This window comes from Palaemon carinicauda, chromosome 9, assembly GCF_036898095.1.
Source record: "Palaemon carinicauda isolate YSFRI2023 chromosome 9, ASM3689809v2, whole genome shotgun sequence".
NCBI lineage: Eukaryota > Metazoa > Arthropoda > Malacostraca > Decapoda > Palaemonidae > Palaemon > Palaemon carinicauda.
The window spans coordinates 70,376,076-70,400,224 of record NC_090733.1 but is presented as its reverse complement, the minus strand read 5'-3'; the positions used below and the strand labels follow the sequence as shown (position 1 = coordinate 70,400,224).

At 51.2% G+C, this 24,149-nt stretch overlaps 1 protein-coding gene across 1 annotated transcript in view; it reads left to right on the top strand.

Moving 5' to 3' along the window:
- LOC137646990 (RNA N6-adenosine-methyltransferase mettl16) overlaps positions 1–24,149 on the top strand; it is a 570,608-nt gene that overhangs the window by 44,409 nt on the left and 502,050 nt on the right. Inside the window, exon 2 of the mRNA XM_068380072.1 lies at positions 187–401. Coding sequence (XP_068236173.1) covers positions 187–401 — 215 coding nt within the window. The remainder of the gene's footprint in view (positions 1–186; positions 402–24,149) is intronic.

The following is a 24,149-nucleotide window of genomic DNA, read 5'->3' as shown; positions in this document are numbered from 1 at the left end:
AAATAGCTAAGGTTTGTATGGTTAGGAAAAATACAAATTATCTTCGAATCTGTCATTTTCAGCTTCTTCGAATGAATTCTTCACTGTAAAGAGCCCCAGGTTTGCATTGCTACGAAAAATACAAATTATTTTCAAATTTGTCATATACTTTCATATTTGTCATATTATGTATTTTTTCTCTTGCAGAAGGAAAATCTGCACCTCCAAAACTGCACAAGTTTATGCACCCAAGGAATCCGTATCGTACACTGCCAAGTTTCAAGAATCTTGCTCAGAAGTATGCAGGATTTAGATCCCATTGTAAATATGAACTTGATGGAAAAGTTCGCCTGAACTTCAAAGATCCTTCAGCTGTCCGAGAATTAACAACTTGTTTGTTAGATCAGGATTTTAATCTTAAGGTATGAAATTTCCATTTGTTCCGTAACCGAAATACAAACCACGCTATTTGCATTGGGTTTACTTTCGGCGTAGCTGAAATTGACGAGCCATTAGATTTTAACGAGGGTTTACTACCCCGCGCTAGTTAGCAGGGGTAGGGGGAGGGGTAGCTTTCTACCCCTCCCCCCTCACACACCGGTGAAATGTCTCACTTCATTTTTGGCTCGGACGATGGACAGACGTGCTTCTTCGTCCTCGCTTGGCAGCCATTATTTGTTTTGTCTTTACTTAATCACTTACTTTTCTTATACTCAATATATATGTAAAAAAGTTTTCGTGTTTATGTATATTTTTAAATATTAAACTTAGCCGGTGAATATATAATAGCTGACGTCTCCGATGGCTCGACAGATTCCCAAAAACTCGCGAGCGATCGCCATGAAGGTAGCGGGTGTGCCCACCAGCGCCAACTATCGGCCAGATACCGCATATACATGTAAACAGCTTCAGTTCTTCTCTGTCAGTTTCATCGACAAGTCGATTCCACTCGCTTTATGACCTCGAGTTTTCTACCGAATTGGTGAAGTACTTGGTTTTGGTTTTATTGCTTTCGCCGTGTTGGATTATTCAATACTATCCTCAAAAGAAATGCTTTTGAAAGGAGAGTAAAAGTGTTTTGCCCTTGCTTTTTTATCTCTGGTTTTTTTCCATTGAGTAAAGATGGCCGACCCTTCCCTCAGTGTACGGAAGTGTGTTTTAGGCTTTTAGTAATTATTTTATCACGTTAAAAATTATTGTTGATAATTATAGATTTTCCTCTATATATTTTATATCTCACCCGCCTTTATTAGGCCTCTTCGATTAGCTTTCCACTTATACTAAACATCAAGATAAATTTTATGTTTTTGTTTATATGCGGCCTTTACCTCCGAGATGTAGGCGGTCCTAACTTGGAAACCGAAGTTAAACAACGTTGAGCCCATTCAACTTTTATTTTCGTTAAGTTTATCTTCATTTGCTCTGTAAGAGTTATGAAATGAAATGAATATTTTTTAGAAAATATTTTAAGAAAGATATTCTTTGAATAGTCTTCGTGCTGTTTTTTTTTTTCAAAGATGAACTAACGTTTGGTTTATTTATGCTACGCAGTTTGCGCTCTATCGTTACGATAGAGAAAGAGAGAATCACGGTTTCACTTTGCAGAAAGAGTAAATCGATTTTGACGCTTTGTTCATTCTTCTTTCAAACTGAAGTGTTTTAAATACTAATTTAAAGGAACTTGTTAATTTTCATTTTCTTAGTCCTTTCAGTTTTTTCCTTTGGTCAAATAACCTGTTTATTGATGAAGGGTGAGTGGGCTTTTCTCTTGTATGTGACAAGAGAGAGAGAGAGAGAGAGAGAGAGAGAGACGGAGAGAGAGAGAGGAAGAGAGAACGATCCGATCTTTATTCTCGTCCCAAGGGAGTTTAGGAGCGAGTAACGTTGTTCTCGATTCAGTTTACTCTCGTCCCAAGTCTCTGTACGGGGAGAAAGGATAAAACGTTTTTAGTTTTTATTCTCGTCCCAAGGCACTGTACGGTGAGAGATTGAAAACGTAGTCTTTAATGAACTAGTGTTTAGTCTCCTCCCCAGTCACTGATCCTTTTTAACTTTATATATTTCCGTTTTATTCGATATATATGTTTACTGATTTTTGCATGTACTAATGTGCTTACATTATACGACTCATTTCGCAATTATAACCTTTTGATGTAAGGGAGAATTGCGTGCTTCAGGTAGAAATCAGTTTTATTCATGCCTTATGTGAAATTATTGAAAAATACGATATCAGTGAAGTAAGTGCAAAAAACAGAAAATCGTAGTGATAAAGTGATAAGTGCGTAAAGTGTTTTTAGTGTTGCGACCGAGGGTTCGTCTGTTCGTGCTTGTCGTTCACCTAGTCTGAGACCTCTTGCAAGCTCCCATGCACCAGGGAGAAGTAATGTCGTAGGACTTATGGGGACGAGAGGCTCTAACCAACGAACAGACGTTCCCTCTATGGTTTCGGGCGTGTCTCGTCAAGACCGCCCCTACCATAAGACGAGTGAGGCGGTTTTCTCCTCGTCATCCGAAGGCTTCTCGCGAAAGAAACCTTGGAGCAAAGTTTCTAGACCCTTAAAGCGGAAGTCAGTCCCTTCAGGACAAGTCCAGCGTCCTGGCTGTAGCCATTGGGACAGCTCTGACCCTGTGCAGTCATCGGAAGACTGCTCGCCGCCTAAACGAAAGTGTAACACGGGCTCCGAGAGTCTCATTAAAGGCAATGTTTTGCCGTCACAGACGTTACCATCGTCTCGGCCCGTTCCGACTCCCGTTGATCCTAAATGGGTTGTCCTGCAGGATATGCAGAATAAGCTTGCCTCCCTTTTGGAGGAGTATACCGTTGAGCAGGTTCACGATGATCCTCGCCGTTACGCTGATCGAGATTCTGGCCTTCAGCCGCACAAACGAGCCTTTACTCGTCCTGTTGACGTTAAAAAGTCACGTCAGTCACGTGACTTGGAGCCTCACTCGATGCAGTCCCGTGTTGACTTTCAGCCGCTTGTTGACGTTCAGCCGCCACCGCATGCTCGTGTTGACGTTCAGGACGTTCGCCAACCAGCTCAGTTGCCTTGTTTTGACGTTGAGCGTCAAGCACCGCAGTCAAGGGTTGTTTTGACTGCTCAATCTAGGCAGTCAAGGCAGTCTCGATTTGACGTCGAGCGTCCTCCCGCTCCTGTTGCTGTTGCTGGTCAGTCCTTTAAGCAGTTACATGACGTAGCGTCCTTGACTGCTACTGATGCTCCTTTGCGTGTGGACTTTGCTTGTCAAGTATTGCCACCACGGCAGGTCTCTTCCTTGCTTGAGACTCATCAATTGTCGGACGAGGTTCCTTCAGATGAGGATGTTGCTGATCCCCTGCCTACTGATAATCCTTTGGACGTTTTATCAGACGTGGAAGAGCCTAAGGCTGCGCAACCTTCCATGGTTTTTAAGAAAATCATGATGGTTTTTAAGGATCTTTGTCCGGACCATTTTGTAACTGCTGCTCCTCGTTCGCCTTCGTCAGAGATTACACTAGGCCTAGCTACTTCGAAGCCGTTGTTTTCTAGGCTAGTGCTCTCTCGCTCTTCTAAGAGAGCTTTACGTTTGCTAGGTGACTGGTTGATCACCATGAGGAGTTTGGGGGAGACAGCCTTTGCTTTCCCTCCTTTTAAACTGGCTTATAGTGCGAGCGTCTGGTATGACACGGGAGAAGTTCTCGGCTTGGGAGTTCCTGCCTCTGCCCAGAGAGACTTCTCAAGCCTCATAGACTCTCCCCGGCGCCTGGCCATGAGACGCTCCAAGATTTTATGGTCGGCTTCAGAGCTAGACCATCTCCTGTTAGGAGTTTTTTTTTCGAGCGTTTGAAGTTTTGCTGTACAATTATGTCATGCATGAACAAGGCTATCAGGGATGGCTCCAATGATCTGACAGCCACGTTCTCTGCAGGAACAAGACTATCAGGGATGGCTCCAATGATCTGGCAGCCACGTTCACTGCAGGAGTACTTAAGATGTAAGTGCGCTCAATGTGTTCATTGTCAAGACAAACTTCACGATGAAGACTACCAAATCTGTCTTGACAGCATTAAGGGAAGGCGACTGAATGGTCTCTCTCGACCTTCAGGATGCATACTTCCACATCCCGATTCATCCAAACTTTCAACTACATCTGAGGTTTGTGGACGGGAAAGTAATGTACCACTGTCGAGCACTGTACTCCGACCTCATTCCTGCTCCTCTTGTTTTTACAAGGCCCTTGCAAAATGTAGCAAGCTTTCTACATTTTTTGAGGATTCAGAGCCTCCCTTTATTTTGACGACTGGCTAATCAGGGCGTCGTCATTATATCGCTGTCTGGAGAGCCTCTAATGGACATTAGACCTAACCAAGGAGCTAGGTCTTATAGTGAACGTAGAGAAGTCGTAACTTACAGTACCCCATCCCAGACTATTCTTTATTTGGGAATGGAGATACAGTGTCTGATTTTTCGGCCCTTTTCGTCTCCCGCAAGAATGGAACAAGCTCTGTTAAAAGTCCTTCACTTGCAAGAGAAAAACAGTTGCTCTGTAAGAGTTTGAACTAGCCTCGTGGGAACTCTTTCATCGCTGGAGTAGTTTATCTCTCTGGGGAGACTCAACCTATGCCCTCTCCAATTTCACCTAAAACATCGGAACAAGGAGAAGGGCTTAGTGAGTATCTCTTTCCCAATCTCCAACTCAGTCTAGACATGTCTGACTTGGTGGGACAGCAACATCAGACTTCGAGAAGGTCTTTCTCTTGCGATCAAGAACCCAAACCATGTGTTGTTTTCAGATGCATCGGATTTGGGTTAGGGAGCTCCACTGGACAGTCTGGAAGGCTCGGGTCTTTGATCCACGGATCAGAAGGAACTCCATTTAAGGCATGTAACATCTCTCCTTTGGCGAGATTTGTGCAAGGAAAATGAATGTCTTGGCGGACGGCCTCAGCAGAAGAGGACAAGTCATCTCCATGGAGTGGACGTTGCATAAGACTGTGTGCGAGAAGCTATGGATGACATGGGGTCAACCCACCATAGATCTTTTTGCGACTCTCTCTGACAAAGAGGCTCTCGACTTACTGCTTTCCAGTTCCAGATCCAGAGGCAGCCCACATATACGCTTTCCTGCTGGACTGGTCTCACCTGGACGTTTATGCCTTTCCACCTTTCAAGATCCTAGACAAGGTGCTGCAGAAGTTCACCTCTCACGAAGGGACCAGGTTGACATTGGTTGCTCCACTCTGGCCCGCGAGAGAGTGGTTCACAGAGGTACTTCAATGGCTGGTAGACGTTCCAAGGAGTCTACCTTTAAGGATGGATCTCTTACGGCAGCCCCACGTAAGGGATCTTCATCAAAGCCTCCCCGCGCTTCGTCTGACTGCCTTCAGACTATCGAAAGACTCTCAAGAGCTCGAGGATTTTCGAAGGAGGCAGCCAGAGCGATTGCGAGAGCTAGGAGAGCTTCTACCATCAAAGTATACCAGTCGAAGTGGGAAGTCTTTAGAGACTGGTGCAAGTCATCATCTATTTCCTCTTCCAGTACCTCTGTAGCCCAAATCGCAGACTTTCTCCTACATCTGAGAAATGTTCGCTCCCTCTCAGCGCCCACTATTAAGGGCTACAGGAGCATGTTGGCGTCTGTATTCAGACATAGAGGCTTAGATCTTTCCAATAATAAAGATCTCCAAGATCTCCTTAAGTCTTTCGAGACCTCTAAGGAGCGTCGTATGGCAACTCCTGGATGGAACTTAGACGTGGTCCTAAGGTTCCTAATGTCCGACAGGTTTGGGCCATTACATTCAGCCTCCCTGAAGGATCTCACCCTCAAGACGCTTTTCTTAGTGTGCTTGGCTTCGGCTAAAAGGGTCAGTGAGATCCATGCCTTCAGTAGGAACATCGGCTTTTCCACAGATAAAGCCACATGTTCACTTCAGCTTAGTTTCTTGGCCAAAAATGAACTGCCTTCTCGTCATTGGCCTAAGTCATTTGATATACCTTGCCTATCAGAGATCGTAGGCAACGAGCTTGAAAGAGTACTGTGTCCAGTTAGAGCTCTTAAGTTTTATTTAGCTCGTACCAAATCCTTACGAGGTGGATCTGAGGCCTTGTGGTGCTCAGTTAAGAAGCCATCATTGCCTATGTCTAAAAATGCTTTGTCGTATTTTATTAGATTTTTAATCCGAGAGGCTCATTCTCACTTGAGTGAAAAAGACCGTTGCTTGCTTAAGGTTAAGACGCACGAAGTAAGAGCTATAGCAACTTCTGTGGCCTTTAAGCAAAACAGATCTCTGCGAAGTATTATGGACGCGACCTTTTGGAGAAGCAAGTCGGTATTCGCGTCATTTTACTTAAAAGATGTCCAGACTCTTTATGAGGACTGCTACACACTGGGTCCATTCGTTGCAGCGAGTGCAGTAGTGGGTTAGGGTTCTACCACTACATTCCCTTAATTCCAATATCCTTTTAATCTTCTCTTGAAATGTTTTTAATTGGGTTGTACGGAAGGCTAAGAAGGCTTTCGCATCCTTTTTGATTTGGCGGGTGGTCAAATGTCATTTCTTGAGAGCGCCCAGATTAAGGGTTTTGATGAGGTCCTGTTGTATGGGTTGTCGCCCTGGATACTTCAGCTCCTGGGAGTCTTTCAGCATCCTGAGAGGATGGCTGGGCTTCGTGAGGAAAGCGGACTAACAAGGCAGAGTAATCGTTAGAGTCAGCTTCCTTACCAGGTACCTATATTTATTTGGGTTTTGTTATGATATAACTGTCAAAAACTCTAAGCATATACGCCGTAAACTGTATTAATACTGGTCTCTACCCACCACCATGGGTGTGAATCAGCTATTATATATTCACCGGCTAAGTTTAATATTTAAAAATGATATTTTGATTATAAAATAAATTTATGAATATACTTACCCGGTGAATATATAAATTAAAGGCCCCCCCTTCCTCCCCGATAGAGACCCAGCGGGATGAGAAGAACTGGAGCTGTTTACATGTATATGCGGTATCTGGCCGATAGTTGGCGCTGGTGGGCACACCCGCTACCTTCATGGCGATCGCTCGCGAGTTTTTGGGAATCTGTTGAGCCGTCGGAGACGTCAGCTATTATATATTCACCGGGTAAGTATATTCAAAAATTTATTTTATAATCAAAATATCATATTTGAGTATAGAAATCAGTAAGTTTCCTTTTCAGAGTTTGTGCTTGTGTGTGTAGTGTACGATATCTCCGTGGGGCCCTCGGCAGTTAGGCCACCACGGTGTAATTTCATGGGTCGCGATCGAGTTTGACTACGGTCTCTCTCTCTCTCTCTCTCTCTCTCTTGAGGTCGTTCACCCTTTACTACGTTTTACCTTTACTACGTCTGAGTAGCTTCCTTCCCGTGTGGGTGGGGTTGCTACGCCGTACATTTTGTTTCAATTAGTTTATGAATCTAATTGTATTTGTTGACTTTTCAGTTTTTGTAGAACGATTCCTTTCGGGGTTTTCGTTCTTCATTTAGTGAACATTCATATTTAAATTACATAATTACATAATTATAATTGTTATAATTCTTTGTTGTTACAACTCTCTTTCCGTGAGTGTAAGTGGTTTTGAGGGCACATGCCTGTTGTGTAATTCTTGTGTTCTTTTCCCCCGGGATTCCTCTTCGGAGTCTTCCCGGGGGAATGAATGTTAACTATTGAATTTTGTTTTTTATTTTTCACAGTTAACAATCTAGTTTTGTTTCTGTAATGTGGCAATGAAGCGAGCTGTCTTGTTTGGGCCTGGGGAATCTGCTGTTGCTGCCTCCCCTATAGATCCTCTTCAGGGTCGTGTCTCCTTCTCCTGGAAGTGCTCCCGTGACGACTGACAGCTCTCCAGTTCATTTTAGAACACTCAGGAGGCTTGCCTCCTTGGGTGGGTAACTTCCCTTCCGAGGGAAGTTTTCCCGTCCAGGCTTGAGTTTTTTCCCTTCGGGGCGAACTCCTCTTGCCTTTTTTCGTGCGACTATACTCTTGGTGCTGAACGGTCGCACCTGCAGTTACGCTCAAGGGGCTGAGCAACTGCAGGAGCGATTGCTCTTTGACCCATCTCTTCTACGAAGTGTTCCTCTTTCGTTCGCGAGGGAGGACACTCATAGAGACTCCTCTTCGGAGGATTCTTCTGCTGTTGTTGCTGATGTTGCTGAAGGCTCAGTCCCCTTCGGGGGGCTTTCCTAGCCCTACGTTCTCTCCTGCGAGTGCTTCTCCCCCGGGGGGGAGTTCACCACAGAGACTCCTCTTCGGAGGACTCCGTCTGCTGTTGTTGCTAAAGGCTCAATCCCCTTCGGGGGGGCTGCTGAGCCCCACGGTCTCTCCTGCGAGTGCTTCTCCCCCGAGGGGGAGTGCACCACAGAGACACCTCTTCGGAGGCCTCCGTCTGCTGTTGTTGCTGAAGCCTCTGTCCCCTTCGGGGGGCAGTTGAGCTCACGGTCTCTCCTGCGAGTGCTTCTCCCCTGGGGGGAGTTCACCACAGAGACTCCTCTTCGGAGGACTCCTCCTGCTGTTGTTGCTAAAGGCTCAGTTTCCCTTTGGGGATAGCTGTTGCCTACGGTCTCTCCTGCAAGTGACTCTTCCCCTTGGGGGAGGTCACGTTCAGAGACTCCTCTTCGGAGGTCGGAGGGTGTTGCACCTATCCGAGGTCGTCTTCGTCTTTGTTCGACGTTCTACGCAGAGGACCCTCCTCGACTAGTACCGACCGTTGCTGCTGCTTCTCCTGCCAGATCTTCTAGTCTTCATCTCCGTTCCTGGACGCAGATGCGCAGTAGGCGCCAACACACCCCGTTTACAACGGGCACCGGTACCTTCGGGTCTAAGGGGCTTATTCCACAGTGTGGGTAAGTCCCTTAAGTGCCAGGTTTTTTCCTGCGTGCCCACGATCTCCTGCGCGCCCGCGCGCAGTAGCGCTAGCGCTCGCCTGCTGTGGACCACGATCTCCGGTAGCTCTCGCCGTAGATCTTCTTCCTGCTCGCCAGCGCTCATCTGTCCTTCTGGGTGCCAGCTTTCTTCGGTGCTCACCTGTCCTTCTGTGCGCCAGCTCTTCAGTTCGCCAGCGCACATCTGCGCGCCCTTTCCTGCTACGCGCCAACAGTTTTCCTGAACACTCAGGATCGCCTGCTTGGCAGCTCGCATCAGCGCTCTCCTTCCTGATGCACCCGCGCGCCTTCTGATTAGCGCGGTCCGCGCTAACGTTCGCCCTCTCTCCCACGATCTATCAGACCTAGACAGAGGCAAGAAGTCTTCCTGTCGCCTTCTCGCCGTCAACCTTCTCTAGTCTCTTAAGCATCAGCGATCTCCTACGCGCCCGCGCGATTCTTCGCCTGCGCGCTAGCGTTTTCAACACACCACCGCTCGCCAATGCGCCATCGCTTGCCAACGCGCCATCGCTTGCCAACGCGCCATCGCTTGCCAAATGCGCCATCGCTTGCCAACGCGCTTTCACTCGCATTCGGGCCATCGCTTGCCAAATGCGCCATCGCTTGCCAACGCGCCTTCACTCGCATTCGGGCCATCGCTCGCCAAGGCGCGCCATCGCGCCATCGCTCGTCAACGCGCCGTCGCTCTCCTACGCGTCGTCGCTCTCCTACGCGTCATCGCTCGCCTGCGCACTATCAGATTCCGACCGCCAGCTCTCGCCCTTCCAACCACGCTCGCCCTCCTTCTGCGCTCCCTCTCCTTCTGCGCTCCCTCGCGCACTTTCGTTTGCGTGCCCACGCGCTTGCTTGCCCGCGCATGGGTGCTTCCACGTTTGCCCACGCGCGAACCATTGATTTACCATCGCACGAGCTCCAGGGCGATTGCGACCGCGATTCCCGTCGGGGTTTCGCAATACGGGCAACGTGGCGAGTCTTCTGGAGCTCGTATTTCCAGGACACGGTCTTTACCACGTAAACGCAGATCATGGCACGTGCAAGAGCAGGAAGAATCTTTAGGGAGGTCTGAGCAACATTCTTCTTTCCAGAACCGGGTTTAGCCCTTCCTCCTCACCATTCCCTGGAAGGGTCTTGCCAGGGAGTTTTTCTTTTGGGATTTCTCCGTCGGGCAGGGGGTGACTGGTTTAGCCCTTCCTCTTCACCATTTCGTGGAAGGGGCTTACCAGGCCTTTCCCTCCCCGGTTGCGACCCGAGGTTTTTGTACAAGGAAGCCCCAGGAAGATCATGGGTACTTTCCTTCTCTCGGGCTCAAGCACCTTTGCGTTCCGTCACCAAGTTTCGAACTTGCGGGCAAACTCGATGTTGGAGCGTCTAGACGCAGTGACCAAGGGCTTCCTCTCGGGAGTCCCACCCGTGGATGTCAACAAGCTCAGACACTCTTCCATCCTTGGGAAGAGCTTGTTTGAGCCCAAGGACAGAGAAATGGACAGCTGTTGTGCGGAGGAAGTCGAATTCCGGTTTCACTCCTCCAAGGCGCTTACTTCCAGACCCTGCGAACCTCCGACGCCTCTTCATTCGGCCTCGTCAGCCTAGGTTATCGGAACCGGCTACGGCAGCTAAGAAAAGGTGTACAATAGCAGTCCCCTCCTGTCAGGGACAGGTAGGACGGGAAGTTCTTCCGGGGAGGCATAATCCTAGAGGGAGCGGCAGAGTTCACAAACTCTAGGATTGGCAACCCCCCTTGCAGGTCTCACGCTGGGGGGATGCCTAAGGTTACTCGTCCGGATAACAGCTTCCCGATGCTGATTCCTGCACGATCTCCGCGTTCAGCCAAGGATATCGCGCCTCGCTCTTAACATCTCTCCTCCACTGTTAGCGAATCCAGTATCGCTGAGCCTCTATGCCATGGGTCGGCAAGAGGTTTGCCCATTGGGCAGAAGGAGCCATGCTTTAGGAGAAGGTCCTCCATAGGGTCGTCGACGGCTTCCCCCCCCCGGCTTCTTCAGTCGATCCTTTCTTGTAGGAAAGCATCTGAGACGGGAGTTCCGTCGTCGACCTCTCAGCTCTGATCAAGTTTGTCGAACAAACTTCGTACAGCGTGGAACAGCAGAGTCGATCAGACTGGTAACGAGACCGCAAGACTCCTTATGCCCTGGATCGGAAGGACAGGTACTTCCAGGTCCCATTCCATCCATCTTCCAGGAAGCACTTGGAATTCAGCCTAGACTACAAATGTTCCTGCTTAAGATGCTGTGTGGCGATCCCGCCGCAGCATCGCAGGTTTTCACCAGAGAACTCTCCCTTCTTTCCTCATGGCCGCTCAGGAGCAGGCTTCCGCCTCCTTCGCTTTTTGGAGGTCTGGCCAACTCCGGTAGTCTCGGGTTCGACCTTCTTCAACACCGGGACAAGCTTCCGGGACTTTACCAAGAGTGAGGGATCATGGTAATTTGCTAGGAGCCTTCTCTACTTCTGCCTCAACATCTGGGATAATTAGCCATGATATTGACTCCTTCTCCGAGCCTTCCCTTCAGTTGACTGTGGCGAGGCTGAGAAGAGTCGCAGAACCTTTTCTCAGTCAAGGAGAGCTTTCAGCCCTATCTTGGAACGTTTCCTGGGTCTCCTTTCCTCATTGACCCGTCTACGTCCCGAACGGGTGCCTCAGGGTAAGTTCCCTGTTAGGCGGCCCAAGTTCCGGTGGAATCAAAGCAACGATTAACCGGACTTTCTGGCCCCTATGGGACCAGCGGAACGATTAGACCTGCAATGGGTGTTGAACTGTGGTACCTCTTGCTTGGGAGTGGATATTCTCATCCTTTTCCCGCATTTGATGCTGTTCTCGGACTCGTCAAAGAAAAGGGGGGGGGGCATGTTCCGGTTCAGGCCTATGGTCAGGACCTGAGGGGTACCTCCTCATCATTCAGGTAGGCTTAGAGGCCGTAGTCTGGCCCTTCTACAGATCCTACAGATCCTGCCGAGTCGCTCCGTGCACGACAACTCCATGGTACTGGCGTATTCCAACCAGCAGGGTGGTACATTTTCATAATTTCGCATCTTGCGGTAGGGATACCGAGATGATCCGAAGTCCACTCGATACCGCTGTTGGCTTGCTCATTCCGGGCAGAGGAATGTTCTCTCCGACAATCTGAGCAGAGCCTCACAGATAGAGAGCACCTGGGGGTCTTTGGCTCTAGTAACCAGCAAGTCCTGGCCTGGGGGACCTGATCACGACAGCCTGGAACTTCAAGCTTCCGCTATACTTCCCCCCCAGTCTCAGACCCCAAGAATCTTTGGCAAGATGCTTTCCGGTGACGGTGGGACAGCATCGACGCCTACGTCTTCCCACCATTGTTGTCTGTTGAGGAGGGGTCTCAACGAGACCAGGTTGTCTGTCAACCTTTCGATGTCCCTGAGAGCTCCGCTGCAACTATACGCAGTATGGTTGCCGGACCTTCTGCATTCCCTGACGGAACTCCCGGGAGAGCTTCTTCCACGACACAGGCTACTCAAACAACCACACTACAACATCCCTCACAAGCAGTAACATCGCTTCGGCTTCACGCCTGGAGACACTACGCCGCCTCCTCACGAAGAGACAACCCGCAACAGGCGCCGAGCGGAGGTCGCGTCACCTGCGATAGTCATCCGCAGGGGTCTACCAGGCGAAGTGGAGAGTCTTCTGTGGTTGATGTCGTGGGAGAAGGACCTCTTCCCTTGAGGCCTCTACTCCAGCAATAACGGAGTTATTGCTTATCGGCGGGAGGAAACTCGTTTCCACTCTCGGCAGTGAAGCCTATCGCTCAGCCTTTCCCTGGCCTTCAGGCTGAGAGGAATAGGTTTTTTCCTTCCCGCTGGATCTTTCTTCGCTCATGCGAAGCTACGAATGTACCTGCCCCCAGTCGGAGTGAGACCTCCAACATGGAGCATGGCTCGGACTTTTTAGTCCCTTAAGAGATCTTCTTACGAACCGTTACGTCAGGCCTCTGATCGTCGTCCGTCTTGGAGGACGGTGCTCCTGCTCGCTCTGGCCTCGGCCAGTGTGTAGGCAATCTTCATGGTCTCGTACGACTCCGCCCTTTCAAGAGAATAGGGGGAGGTAACATTCAGGTTCGCTCCTGAGTTGTTTTCTAGACTCAGAATCTTGGAGTCCCGGACCTTCGGTTCGACTCCTTCAAGATTTCGAGTCTCCGTTCTGTATCAGATGACCCAGACCTTCTCCTTCTTGCCAGTAAAGGAACCGAGGGGTTATCTTTGAGAACAGCTGCAGTTTGTCCTCACGTGCAAGCCGGTTTGGGAGCACAGGAAGGACACAGGGGAGAGTCACCAGTATACCTTTTCAGCTCGGACTCAAGGGCATTCGTCTCGACCTGAATCCAGACCCTCCCCCGTCACGTCGCCCTACAGCACGATGTCGGATACATCGCAACGTCCCTCGCCTTAAAGAAGAACTACTCTGTGACGCAGGTGCTACAAGCTGGAGTCTGGAAGCATCTAATGACCTTCGCAGCCCACTTCCTGCAGGACGTGACCCACAGGGGTATCGATACGTTTCTATCGCTCTGTGGTGGCTACACAACAGCTAGTCTAACCTCAGGCTCCTTTTTGGACAGGTAGCAGAAGGTTGAGGGCATTGTTACCAGGTTTTAGACTGCATGAACGGAAGAAGTATGTCTGGCCCTTACTTCTTTCTTCATCGTCCCCTCTACTGGGGAAGCAGCATCCTGGTCTCTGCATAGCTGACCTCAAACCTCTGCAGGTAAACCATGCTTCCTTGTGTTCCAAGTATTGAGACAATAGTGTTGCGTCCCCCATACCCTGACGAGGTGGTATTGGGAACGTCCTAACCCAGACTTCCTTCTGGAACTCCAGGTCAACTGCCTAGGACGGGTCACACTTTTTTTCACACACAAGCTTATGTAGGCCACACATGTCCTTGCGGAGCAAGGAACTTGTGAGTTGCAGGGACTCCTTTTCTCGAGTGCGACTCACTTGGATTCTGAGTCCCCGGGTAAGCCAAAGCCAGTATGGCTGGGGACTTTCCATCCTTCCTAAGGGGTAAGTCACCCAATGTAAATAGCGTGGTTTGTATTTCGGTTACGGAACAAATGACAAATTCGGATATAATTTGTATTTTTCCTAACCATACAAACCTTAGCTATTTACACATATTTGCCCACCAGCCCTGTCCCCCAAGTCAAGTCCTACCTCTAATAAGTGAGACATTTCACCGGTGTGTGAGGGGGGGAGGGGTAGCAAGCTACCTCTCCCCCTACCCCTGATAACTAGCGCGGGGTAGTAAACCCTCGTTGAAATCTAATGGCTCGTCAATTTCAGCTATGCCGAAAGTAAACCCAATGTAAATAGCTAAGGTTTGTATGGTTAGGAAAAATACAAATTATCTCCGAATTTCCATTTTCTCTTGTTTCCTACATGAATACAAACCCTTCGCTCTTTACTATAGATATTTGTTCCGACACAGATACAAACCTTCGCTATTTATTAGGGTATTACTTTCGGCAACGCTGAAAACCAGCCAAGACAATTTTAGTGAGCGATAATTACCCCATCCGCTAGTTAGCGGGAGGGGGTTGGGGTAGACTAGCTACCCGTTCACTCACACCTGTCGGTTGAGTAACCTCTTTTACTTTTGGCTCGGTAGAGTGTAGACGTACCGTCTCTCTCTCCCGTTAAGAACCTGCCTTGGCTTTATTGCTTTTCCTTTTTCTTTTGTGTGTGTTTGTGTGTGTTTGTCCCGCTATGCGGACATGTCCTGGGATTGAGGGCCGCCGCTGCGGCACCTTCATGTCGTCCTTGGAGACAGACCCACATCTTTTATGCCCGGCTTGCCGGGGAACTCTGTGTTCGCGGGACAACACCTGTTCCAAGTGTAGGGAGTGGCCTGCCTCCTAGTGGGAGAGGTTTGAGCTAAGAAGAAGAAGAAGTCTAAACGCGAATCTTCACTTTCGGGGTCTTCCTCGAAATCGAAGAAATCGCGGGCTTCTGCTTCTTCTACGCCCAAATCTCTGCCCGAAGCTAATCATCGACCAGGCCCTTCCGGGGTACGGTCGAGCAGTAGCGCAGGGGCTTGTGACTCCAGGTCAACCCTGGGGGATAGACGAGGATTATGGCTCCCCCAGTGAGTCGGCTCCTTCTCTTTCTCCAAGGAGCGCCTATTCCTTGCCAGACCTTGGGTTTGGTTCCAACACCAAGGAGTTAGCTAACCCACCAGGGGCGGTGGCATGTCTCTCTCCAAGGCTAGCTTCCCCCTCGGGGGAACATATCTCTCGTTTGCGAGAGAAAGCTGCCTCTGTGCATCGGCAATCTCCTTACGCTTTAGGTTCTCCTCCAGGGGCTGAAAGAGAACCTTCTTATAAGCGTAGTTCTCCTTCGGGTGAACTTTCCTCCTCTGCGGAGGATTTATCTGTCGATCTTATTCAGTCTCCCCCTCGGGCGGAGTCTGTTGTACGCTCCTCTTCGGAGGTTCGTAGAGTGGAGGGGTGGGTAACCCCTCTCCACCCCGGGCGTTCTCCTCCTCTGGCTGTGAGGACACGTCTTTTTGAACCTGCTGGTTCTCCTCATGTTGACCCTTCGGGGTCTCGTGACATTCACCCCTCGGGCTGGCATGATCTTGAGTCTTCGGCCTCTAGTCATGTTGATCCCGCGGGTTCTCATGACTGCAGGAGGCCTTCGGGTCTCCGTCGCGCTGAACCTTCGGGCTCTCGCGACTTGAAACCTTTGGGTTTCTGTTACGCTGAACCCTCGGGCTCTCGTAACGACGGTCACGCTCATCCTTCGGGATCTCGTGACAGAGGAATCTCGATTCCTCTACGCTGACCCTCCGGGGTCTCGTAACCTGAGTTACGCTGAACCCTTGGGCTCTCGTAACTCTAGTCACGTTAATACTTCGGTGTTTCATGACAGAGAAACTCCAGTTTCTCGTTGCGTTGTTCCTTCGAGTTCGCGCAACACAGTTCACGCTGAACTTTCGGGTTCTCGTGACCAGAGTCATTCTTATTATGACAGAGAGTTTTTAAACTCGTTGTGTTGATCGTTCGCGCTCACACAACATAAGCTATCGTGAACCTTCGGGTGAGCGTAGCAGTGAGTTCTCTCAACAACCTGAGAGTTCTCGCGCGCACGACCAAGTTGGCGCGCACGGCCAAATTGGCGAGCACGACCGATTCGGCGTGCACGACCGTCTTGGCGCACGCAATCAAAATGGAGATCATGGCGCGCAGGTTCATCATATGGGGCTCCGTATGTATGAACAGTCTATTGCTAGCCATGCGCGGGAACATCCTGTTGCGCACCATGCGCGCGAACATCCTGTTGCGCACCATGCGCGCGAACATCCTGTTGCGCACCATGCGCGCGAACAGCCTTATGCGTGCCAGGTGAGCGAACAACCTCATGCGCTCCAGGAGCGCGAAAAAGGTGCACGAAATTGGGAGAGGCGCCCGCGCGAGCCCCCTTCCGCCTACCAACAGTTCGGCGTAAGAGCGCACGATCATCTTGGCGCTCATAATCAGTCTCTTGAGCCCCTTGGGCCTCAACAGAGACAATGGTCGCCTATGCGACTGAGCCCAGATCCTATCCCTAAGGGTAGGCCTGTGCCTATCTTGCCTATAGGGAAGCTTCCATCGGACAAGAGGGTTAGGGAACCTGCTCAGGTTCCTAAACCTAGGGAACAGTCCTTTCCTAAGGACCTTCCCCCTAATTCCACAGGAGCCCGTGAACCCCCGTGGCTTAGCAACTTATTTAATGTAATGCGCCAAGTCATGAAGGGAGTCGTTCCCCGCTCCCAGTCCTTAGGTGATATACCTAGGATTCCCTTGTCGCCTCCTCTCTTCCCGGGGTCCTCTCCTCCCTCCGATCCTAGGAGGAGGTCGGGAGTTCTGGCACAAGCGGACCCCTCAGGCAAGGGGAGACGATCATCCCCTCGCAAAAGACCTCTGGAGGAGATTAGGCATGAACCTCAAGGTAGCCCCCTGCAATTCAAGACGCCACAGGCCAGGCCAAAAGGGGAAAGGAAAAGGATTCGTCCTTCAACCCCCAAGGAGGATAGGGTTACTGTACTTACTATGGAGACTCCCTCCCTTCTTTACCGGTCGAGATAGTGTCTAATGAGGCACGACCTGCGACCAGACGGGATTCATCCTGTACGGCTATGGACTTACCTTCCACCCGTAAGCCGACGGAGTCCTCTAGGCCCTTGGGGACAGAGGATCTCTGGCCTCGTAGGAGGGAACCAAAGGATTTGTTCACCATCCCCAAATCCTCGGCCAGACTTTCTTCCTCACTGCCTCCCAGGCAGCCGGAAGCAAGCACCTCCCCGCTAGTTCCCCTATCCCCACTCGATACAGTTGACGACTTCGACCCACGCCGGGCTCCTATGGATGAGAGCTTGGACGTGGAAGGGCAGAGTGATCTCGAGGGCGACGCTCTGCCAGCAGCCGCTAGCCCTAAGCTTACAGAGGATGAGAGGAAGGAGTCGGAACACGCCTTCTGGTAGGTTCTAGCCTGCATCCGTTCCATCAATGGACTTCCAGATCCATCGGCAGCCCTTCTAGATGGAAAAGAAACGGTCCTTGACCAGTTCTATGGCACTCAGAAACCTCATAGGACCAGTGCAGCTTTGCCCTGGTCAAAGGGGCCGAAGAGTGCCAGACAGAAGGCTGTGTCTCAGGCAACTGGTTCCACGTCTTCTCTCCACTCCAACTCGTCCTCCAAGCTCTTACCTCCTCCGTATGTGTTTCAGAGGAGGTGCTATGAGATCCTCGGAGAATCCCTTCCAACGCTGCCTCTCGACCACTCTATAGAGGCACTCTCGAAGGCCACCCCCTTCGAGAAACTCTTGGGACTCCCTGTCTCCTTTTCGGCCTCTGAAATCCTAAACCAGGAAAAGGTGGCGAAATACGCCATGCAAGCTACTTCGTGGCTGGATTTCTGGTTGGGATCTTTAGGACAACTGATGCGGTCTAAAGACCTGTCTCGGGAGTCCTCCAGGAAATCTTTGGAGACTTTTCTTTTGTCCGGCACTCGGGCCATCGAGTTCCTCTCTCATCAGGTAGTGAACCTTTGGGCCAACACTATCCTGAAGAGGAGGGATGCCGTCATAGGAAAGCTCTATAAACATCTCCCTCAGGCCGAAGTAGCAAGTCTGAGGAATGCTCCTTTGTTCCGTAACGAAATACAAACCACGCTATTTAAATAGGGTATTACTTTCGGCGTAGCTGAAATGACGAGCTATTAGATTTTTAACGAGGATTAACTACCCCCTCGCTAGTTAGCGAGGGGGTAGTGGAGGTGTAGATAGCTACCCCTCCCCCCCCACACACCGGTGAGTATCTCACTTTGCATTTGGCTCGGGTGATGAACAGACGTGTCTGCTCTCACCCTCGCTTGACGGCCTTAATCTTTTTTGCTGTTTCTTTCAGTGTGTGTTTGGAAGTTGGCCTCTCTCCTTATTATGCGGGAGTGCCCCGGATTACCGTCTGGTGGGACTTATATGTAGGCGGTCGAGACGGACCCTCACACCTTGTGTCCATTCTGCAGGGGCCAACGGTGTGACAAGGATAAAGTGTGCAGTGAGTGCAGGGAGTGGTCTACCTCCCAGTGGGAGAGGTTTTCCCGGTGCCAGAAGAAGTCCAGGAGGGATATTCTCCTTCAAGGGTTTCCTTGAAGAGAGAAAATTCCAAGGACTCGTCTTCCATAGCCCGAACCTCCTCCGAAGCTCCCGCTCGATCGGTCTCTCCCGAAAGGCCGTCGAGTGGTAGCGTAGGCCGTTCTTGTGTTGACCGACCTCGGGGTTCGGGAGAGGGCGTTGCCTCCCATAGCGAGGCAGCTCCCCCTCCTCCCCTGGGTGAGGATATTTCCAATGTTGATAATAATGATTAGTTACAGCTTTGGGCTTCCTTGGGGCTTAAGGGCTCGCCCTCCAAGGAAGCCCTGTTTGACATGATCCGGTTGGGGGCTGCTGTCAAACAGTCGCCTGCGGTAGCAGAGATCGATCCTCTGTCTATCGTGGACGTTGTTGTGACAGGGGCCTCCGATGAGATAGGTCAAACCTCTGACGTGGTTCCTGACGTGGCTGAAGGCTTAGTTCCTCCCTCCGAACATCCTTCGAGGGAGGAGCTAAGTCCAACGGTCTCTCCTGCAAGTGATTCTCCCCCTCGGGGGAGTTCACTGACTAAGACTCCTTTTCGGAGGACTGACGATGGTCTGCCTGCTGCCCCCAGAGGTCGTCTTCGCCGTAAGGCTCGTCCGCCTCTTCGCCGCAGGGGCCTTTCTTTTCCTCACAAGGGAGTTAGGAGGCGCCTCTTCGACTCTTCGCCCTCGCAGTCCCCCGCAGAGGATCCTCCACGCATGCTCCGACCGTTGCTGCTGCATCCCTGGACCTCTCTGCTGACCGTTCTCCTTCACCTGCCTTCTCCGTTCCTGGCTGCTGACACGCTGTGGGCTCCTTCTCACCCCGTTATCCAACGAGCACCGGTCCTTTCGGGGCATAAGCGACTTTATCACCATGTGAGTAAGTCCCTTAAGTGCCAGGGTTCCCCTGTGCGCCAACGTTCTCCTGCGCGCCTGCGCAAGCGCTTCAGGGACCTTCATCTTCGGAGACAGTGCCCCAGAGACCTCCTGCTGAACCTGCTCGCCATCGCCCTCCTGCTCGCCAGTGCTCTCCTGCCCGTCAGCGCTCTCCTGCTCGCCAGTGCTCTCCTGTTCGCCAGCGATCTTCACCTCACCAACGCACAACTGCGCGTTCTCATCCTGATGCGCGCCATGCGCGCCCACGATCTCCTGCGCGCCCACGATCACCTGCTCGCCAGCGATCGCCTGCGCGCCATCATTCTCCTGCGCGCCCACGATCTCCGGATCTGGGCGCTGGTGGGAAATCTCCTACCCATCAGCGTTCGCCTACGCGCCATCGGACCTCTCCTGCGCGCCAGCCATCGATCGCCCACGCGCTATGGCGCGCAGTCACCATTGCCTGCTGTGCGCCCTCCTGCGCGCCCACGCGTTAGGGATATCTCCCCTATGCGCGGGCGCTCGCCAACGCGTTATCGCTCGCCTGCTCGCCATTGCTCGCCCGCGTGCCCTCGCCATCTTCTCCGCTCGCCCGTGTGCACGCGCGCGATTGTTCGCCTGAGCGCGAACCGAACAAGGTCCCATTGCTTGAGCGCCCATGCGATCCCCAGCGCGTTTCCCAACGCAGGCTACCGCACGAGCCACCGCAGGTACCTTCAGGAACGAGAGCCAGGTCATCCTCACGTTCCCCCCCCGCAAGCGCTGACCAGCGCCCTCGCAGAAGGGAGGGAATGCATCAGACAGGTCCAGGAACCAACCTTCCTCTTCTTCCCTTTCCTTCCAGGCAGGTCCAGCAGTTGTGTCCACTCCTAGGGATTGCCCGATCCCCTTCCCTTCTGAGGGTGTCTCTGACAGCACTGCTGTCAGTAAGCAGCCTTGGTTTGGGTCCCTCATCAGAGCTGTCGTGCAGGCTGTTAAACCTGCCTGCGCTGAGATGAGTCTCAAATCAATGGCGGCTCCGACCCCATTGAAGAGGAAGAGAGGAGTGGAAGTCCTGGTGACTTCTCTAAGGGTCAAGCTGGCCCCTAGGACATCCTTGAGGAAGGATCCCTCTCCCCCCCAGATGTTTTCCCCTTCTCCTGCGGACGAGAATTTCCTGTCCTCGGGAGAATCTTCCGAGGTGAGGCGTTCTCCTTTCGCACCAATGGGAGAACCCCCCCCCCCAGAGCTGGAGAACCGTCTCAGGTTGGAATAGTGAAGAGCCCTCGGACGTCGTTGTTGGAGTCTTGTATTCCCCCCAGGAGGGAGTCTAAGGATTCCAAGACAGTCCTCAAGTCATCCTCGAGGATTCGGCCGGAACCATCAAGATCCGCGGAGAACGTCCACGTGTCCCCCCAAGAAGAGTCTTTGGGGACGGGAGACTTCGCTGCCAGTTCGCCAGGAGGTGAGCAGCAAGGAGACAGAACACGCCTTTTGGCAGGTTCTGACCCTGATGAAGCATCTCAATAGGATTCCCGATCCTGAGATATCTCCTCGTGAGGGCAAGAACACGGTCCTGGACCGAGTCTTTGGCATTCAGAATCCCGCTAAGGCCAGTGTAGCTTTGCCCTGGTCCCAAGGGGTGAAGAGTGCCAGGGATAAGGTTGAGGGCCAGCTTTCCGAGCTCGCCTCCTCTAGCCGTTCTTCGGCTGGCAACAAACCCCTCCATCCTCCTCGAACCCAATAGAGGAGGTACTTTGAGATCACGGAGGAGGCCTGTCTAGCTCTTCCATTACACCACTCTGTGGAGGAGCTTACTAGTGGAGTCCCTCTTGACAGACTCTCTAGCTGGCAGGCGACCTTTTCGGCTACAGAGATCCTAAACCAAGAGAAGGTCGCGAAATGCGCCATGCAGTCCACTTCGTGGCTGGATCTCTAGCTAGGATCTCTTGGCATCCTGCTGTGACCCGAAGATTTGTCTAAGGAGAGCACCAGGAAGGCCCTGGAGACCTTTCTCCTCTCGGGCACCCGCACCATTGAGTTTCTGGCCCATCAAGTCTCGAACTTATGGGCCAACTCAGTCCTGAAACGACGTGATGCGGTGGCAGAGAGGTTCCACTCGAAGGTCCCAGCAGTCGAGGTCAGCAGGCTCAGACATTCATCCCTTCTAGGGAAGAATCTGTTTGAGCCTAAGGATGTGGAACGGGCAGCCGAGAGGTGGAGGAAGACCAATCAGGACTCCCTCCTTCACAGGGTGCTTACGTCAAAGCCCTATAAACCTCCGGCACCTCAACAACCTCACCCGTCCAAGACGACGAAACCGGCCGTGGCAGCGAAGGCAACGGTGTCCAAGCAGCAGCCCTTTCCTGTCAAAGACAAGAGAGGCAAAAGGTCTTCCAGGGGAGGCAAAAATCCTAGAGGGAGTGGCCGAGGCCGCAAACGCTAGGATTGGCAGTCCCCCTGCATGTCCACCAGTGGGGGAATGCCTTCAAAGTTGCTCAGACAGGTGGCAGCAACTCGGGGCCGATTCCTGGACGATTTCCGTAATCAGTCAGGGATATCGCGTCCCGTTCACAACATCTCTACCTCCCCTGACAACGAATCCAGTGTCATTAAGCTCCTATGCCATGGGTTCGGCAAAGGGGCTAGCCCTACAGGCAGAAGTCAAGACCATGTTAAAGAGGGATGCTCTCCAAGAGGTCGTCGATGGTTCCCCAGGCTTCTTCAGTCGACTCTTTCTTGTAAAGAAGGCGTCTGGAGGCTGGAGACCAGTCATCGACCTCTCAACTCTGAACAGGTTTGTCAAACAGACCCTGCTCAGCATGGAGACAGCGGACACGGTCAGACTTGCAGTGAGACCGCAAGACTTCATGTGTACACTGGACCTGAAGGACGCGTACTTCCAGATCCCAGTCCATCCGTCTTCAAGGAAGTACTTAAGATTCGGCCTAGACAACAAGACCTACCAGTTCAAGGTGCTGTGCTTCGGTCTCTCCACAGCACCTCAGGTGTTCACCAGGGTGTTCACACTGATTTCTTCGTGGGCACACAGGATCGGCATCCGTCTCATCCGCTATCTGGACGACTGGCTGATCCTGGCAGACTCGGAGTCGACCCTTCTTCGACACCAAGACAAGCCTCTGGGACTTTGCCAAGATCTAGGGATCATGGTAAATCTCGAGAAGTCTTCTCTGCTTCCAACCCAGCGACTGGTATATCTAGGCATGATCTTGGACACCAATCTCCACAAAGCCTTCCTATCAGACGACAGGATAGCAAGGCTGAGGAAGGTTCGCAGAGCCTTTCCTCAGACGAGAAGAACTCCTAGCCCAATCTTTGTTACGTCTCCTCGGTCACCTTTCCTCTCTGGCCCGTCTAGTCCTGAATGGTCGCCTCAGGAGGAGATCTCTGCAATGACGACTCAAGTCTCGGTGGAATCAAGGCCGCGATTCCCCGGACATCTTGGTCCCAATGGGCTCTGCGGAACGGACGGACCTTCAGTGGTGGTTGATAGAGGAAAACCTACGAAAGGGAGTGGATCTTCTTGTCCTTCCCCCGGATTTGATGCTGTTTTCGGACGCTTCAAAAAAAGGGTGGGGGGGCCCCACGTTCTGAACCACAGGGCCTCAGGCCTATGGTCAGAATCAGAAAAGTGCCTCCACATAAATCTGCTAGAAATGAAGGCCGTGTATCTGGCACTTCAGCAGTCCCAACAATACCTGGCGGGTCACTACGTGGTGGTGATGAGCGACAACACCACGGTAGTGGCTTACATCAACAAGCAGGGAGGTAGCTTTTCTCAGCAGCTATCCCATATTGCAGTAGAGATACAGAGATGGACCGAAATCCACTCGATTCCACTATCGGCTCGCTTTATTCCAGGCAAGAGGAATGTGCTCGCCGACAGTCTGTGCAGAGCGTCTCAGATAGTGTGTACCGAGTGGTCTTTGGATCGTCAAATAGCCAACAAAGTCCTGACTTTGTGGGGTTCCCCGACGGTGGATCTGTTCGCGACAGCGTTGAACTTCAAGCTGCCGCTGTACTGCTCCCCAGTCCCGGACCCCAAGGCACTCTGGCAAGATGCCTTCCAACAACGGTGGGACAACATCGACGTTTACGCCTTTCCCACGTTCTGTCTGATGAGAAGGGTACTCAACAAGACCAGAATATCAGTCAATCTTTCCATGACCTTAATAGCTCCGCTATGGCATCATGCAGAGTGGTTCCCGGACCTTCTGCAGCTCCTGACGGAACTTCCGAGAGAACTCCCTCCTCGACACGAGCTACTCAGACAACCACATGCCAACATCTTCCACAAAGCCATAGCATCGCTACGACTTCACGCTGTGGCGGGATGTAAACAAAACACAAACCCCCACACCCTTGATCACTCTTACTTCCAAAATATCCCACAACACAAACTTTCCTCTTACTTTACTTTAAACTGGACTCTTAGACAGAAGGAAAATGAAAACAAAACATAACCTTAACACTATATTCTTAAAAGTAAACGCAATCATAAACCAAAAATACACACATCACTAATCATAAACAATATTAATTATAAAACCGTAACACCATTCAAATAAAAAAAAAACCCTGACAACTTAAAATTACCACACCCCAAAACCAATATTTGTTTATGTGTGGAACTCTTTATCCACACTAGGGCCAACAATCCTTTTCGGCCAAAGCCACAACTCCCTAGCAGACGCAACACTGGCACAATCTGCTATAACTGCCTCACTTAATTTGGCAGTCTATATCGTCATCATCATCATCATCATCATCC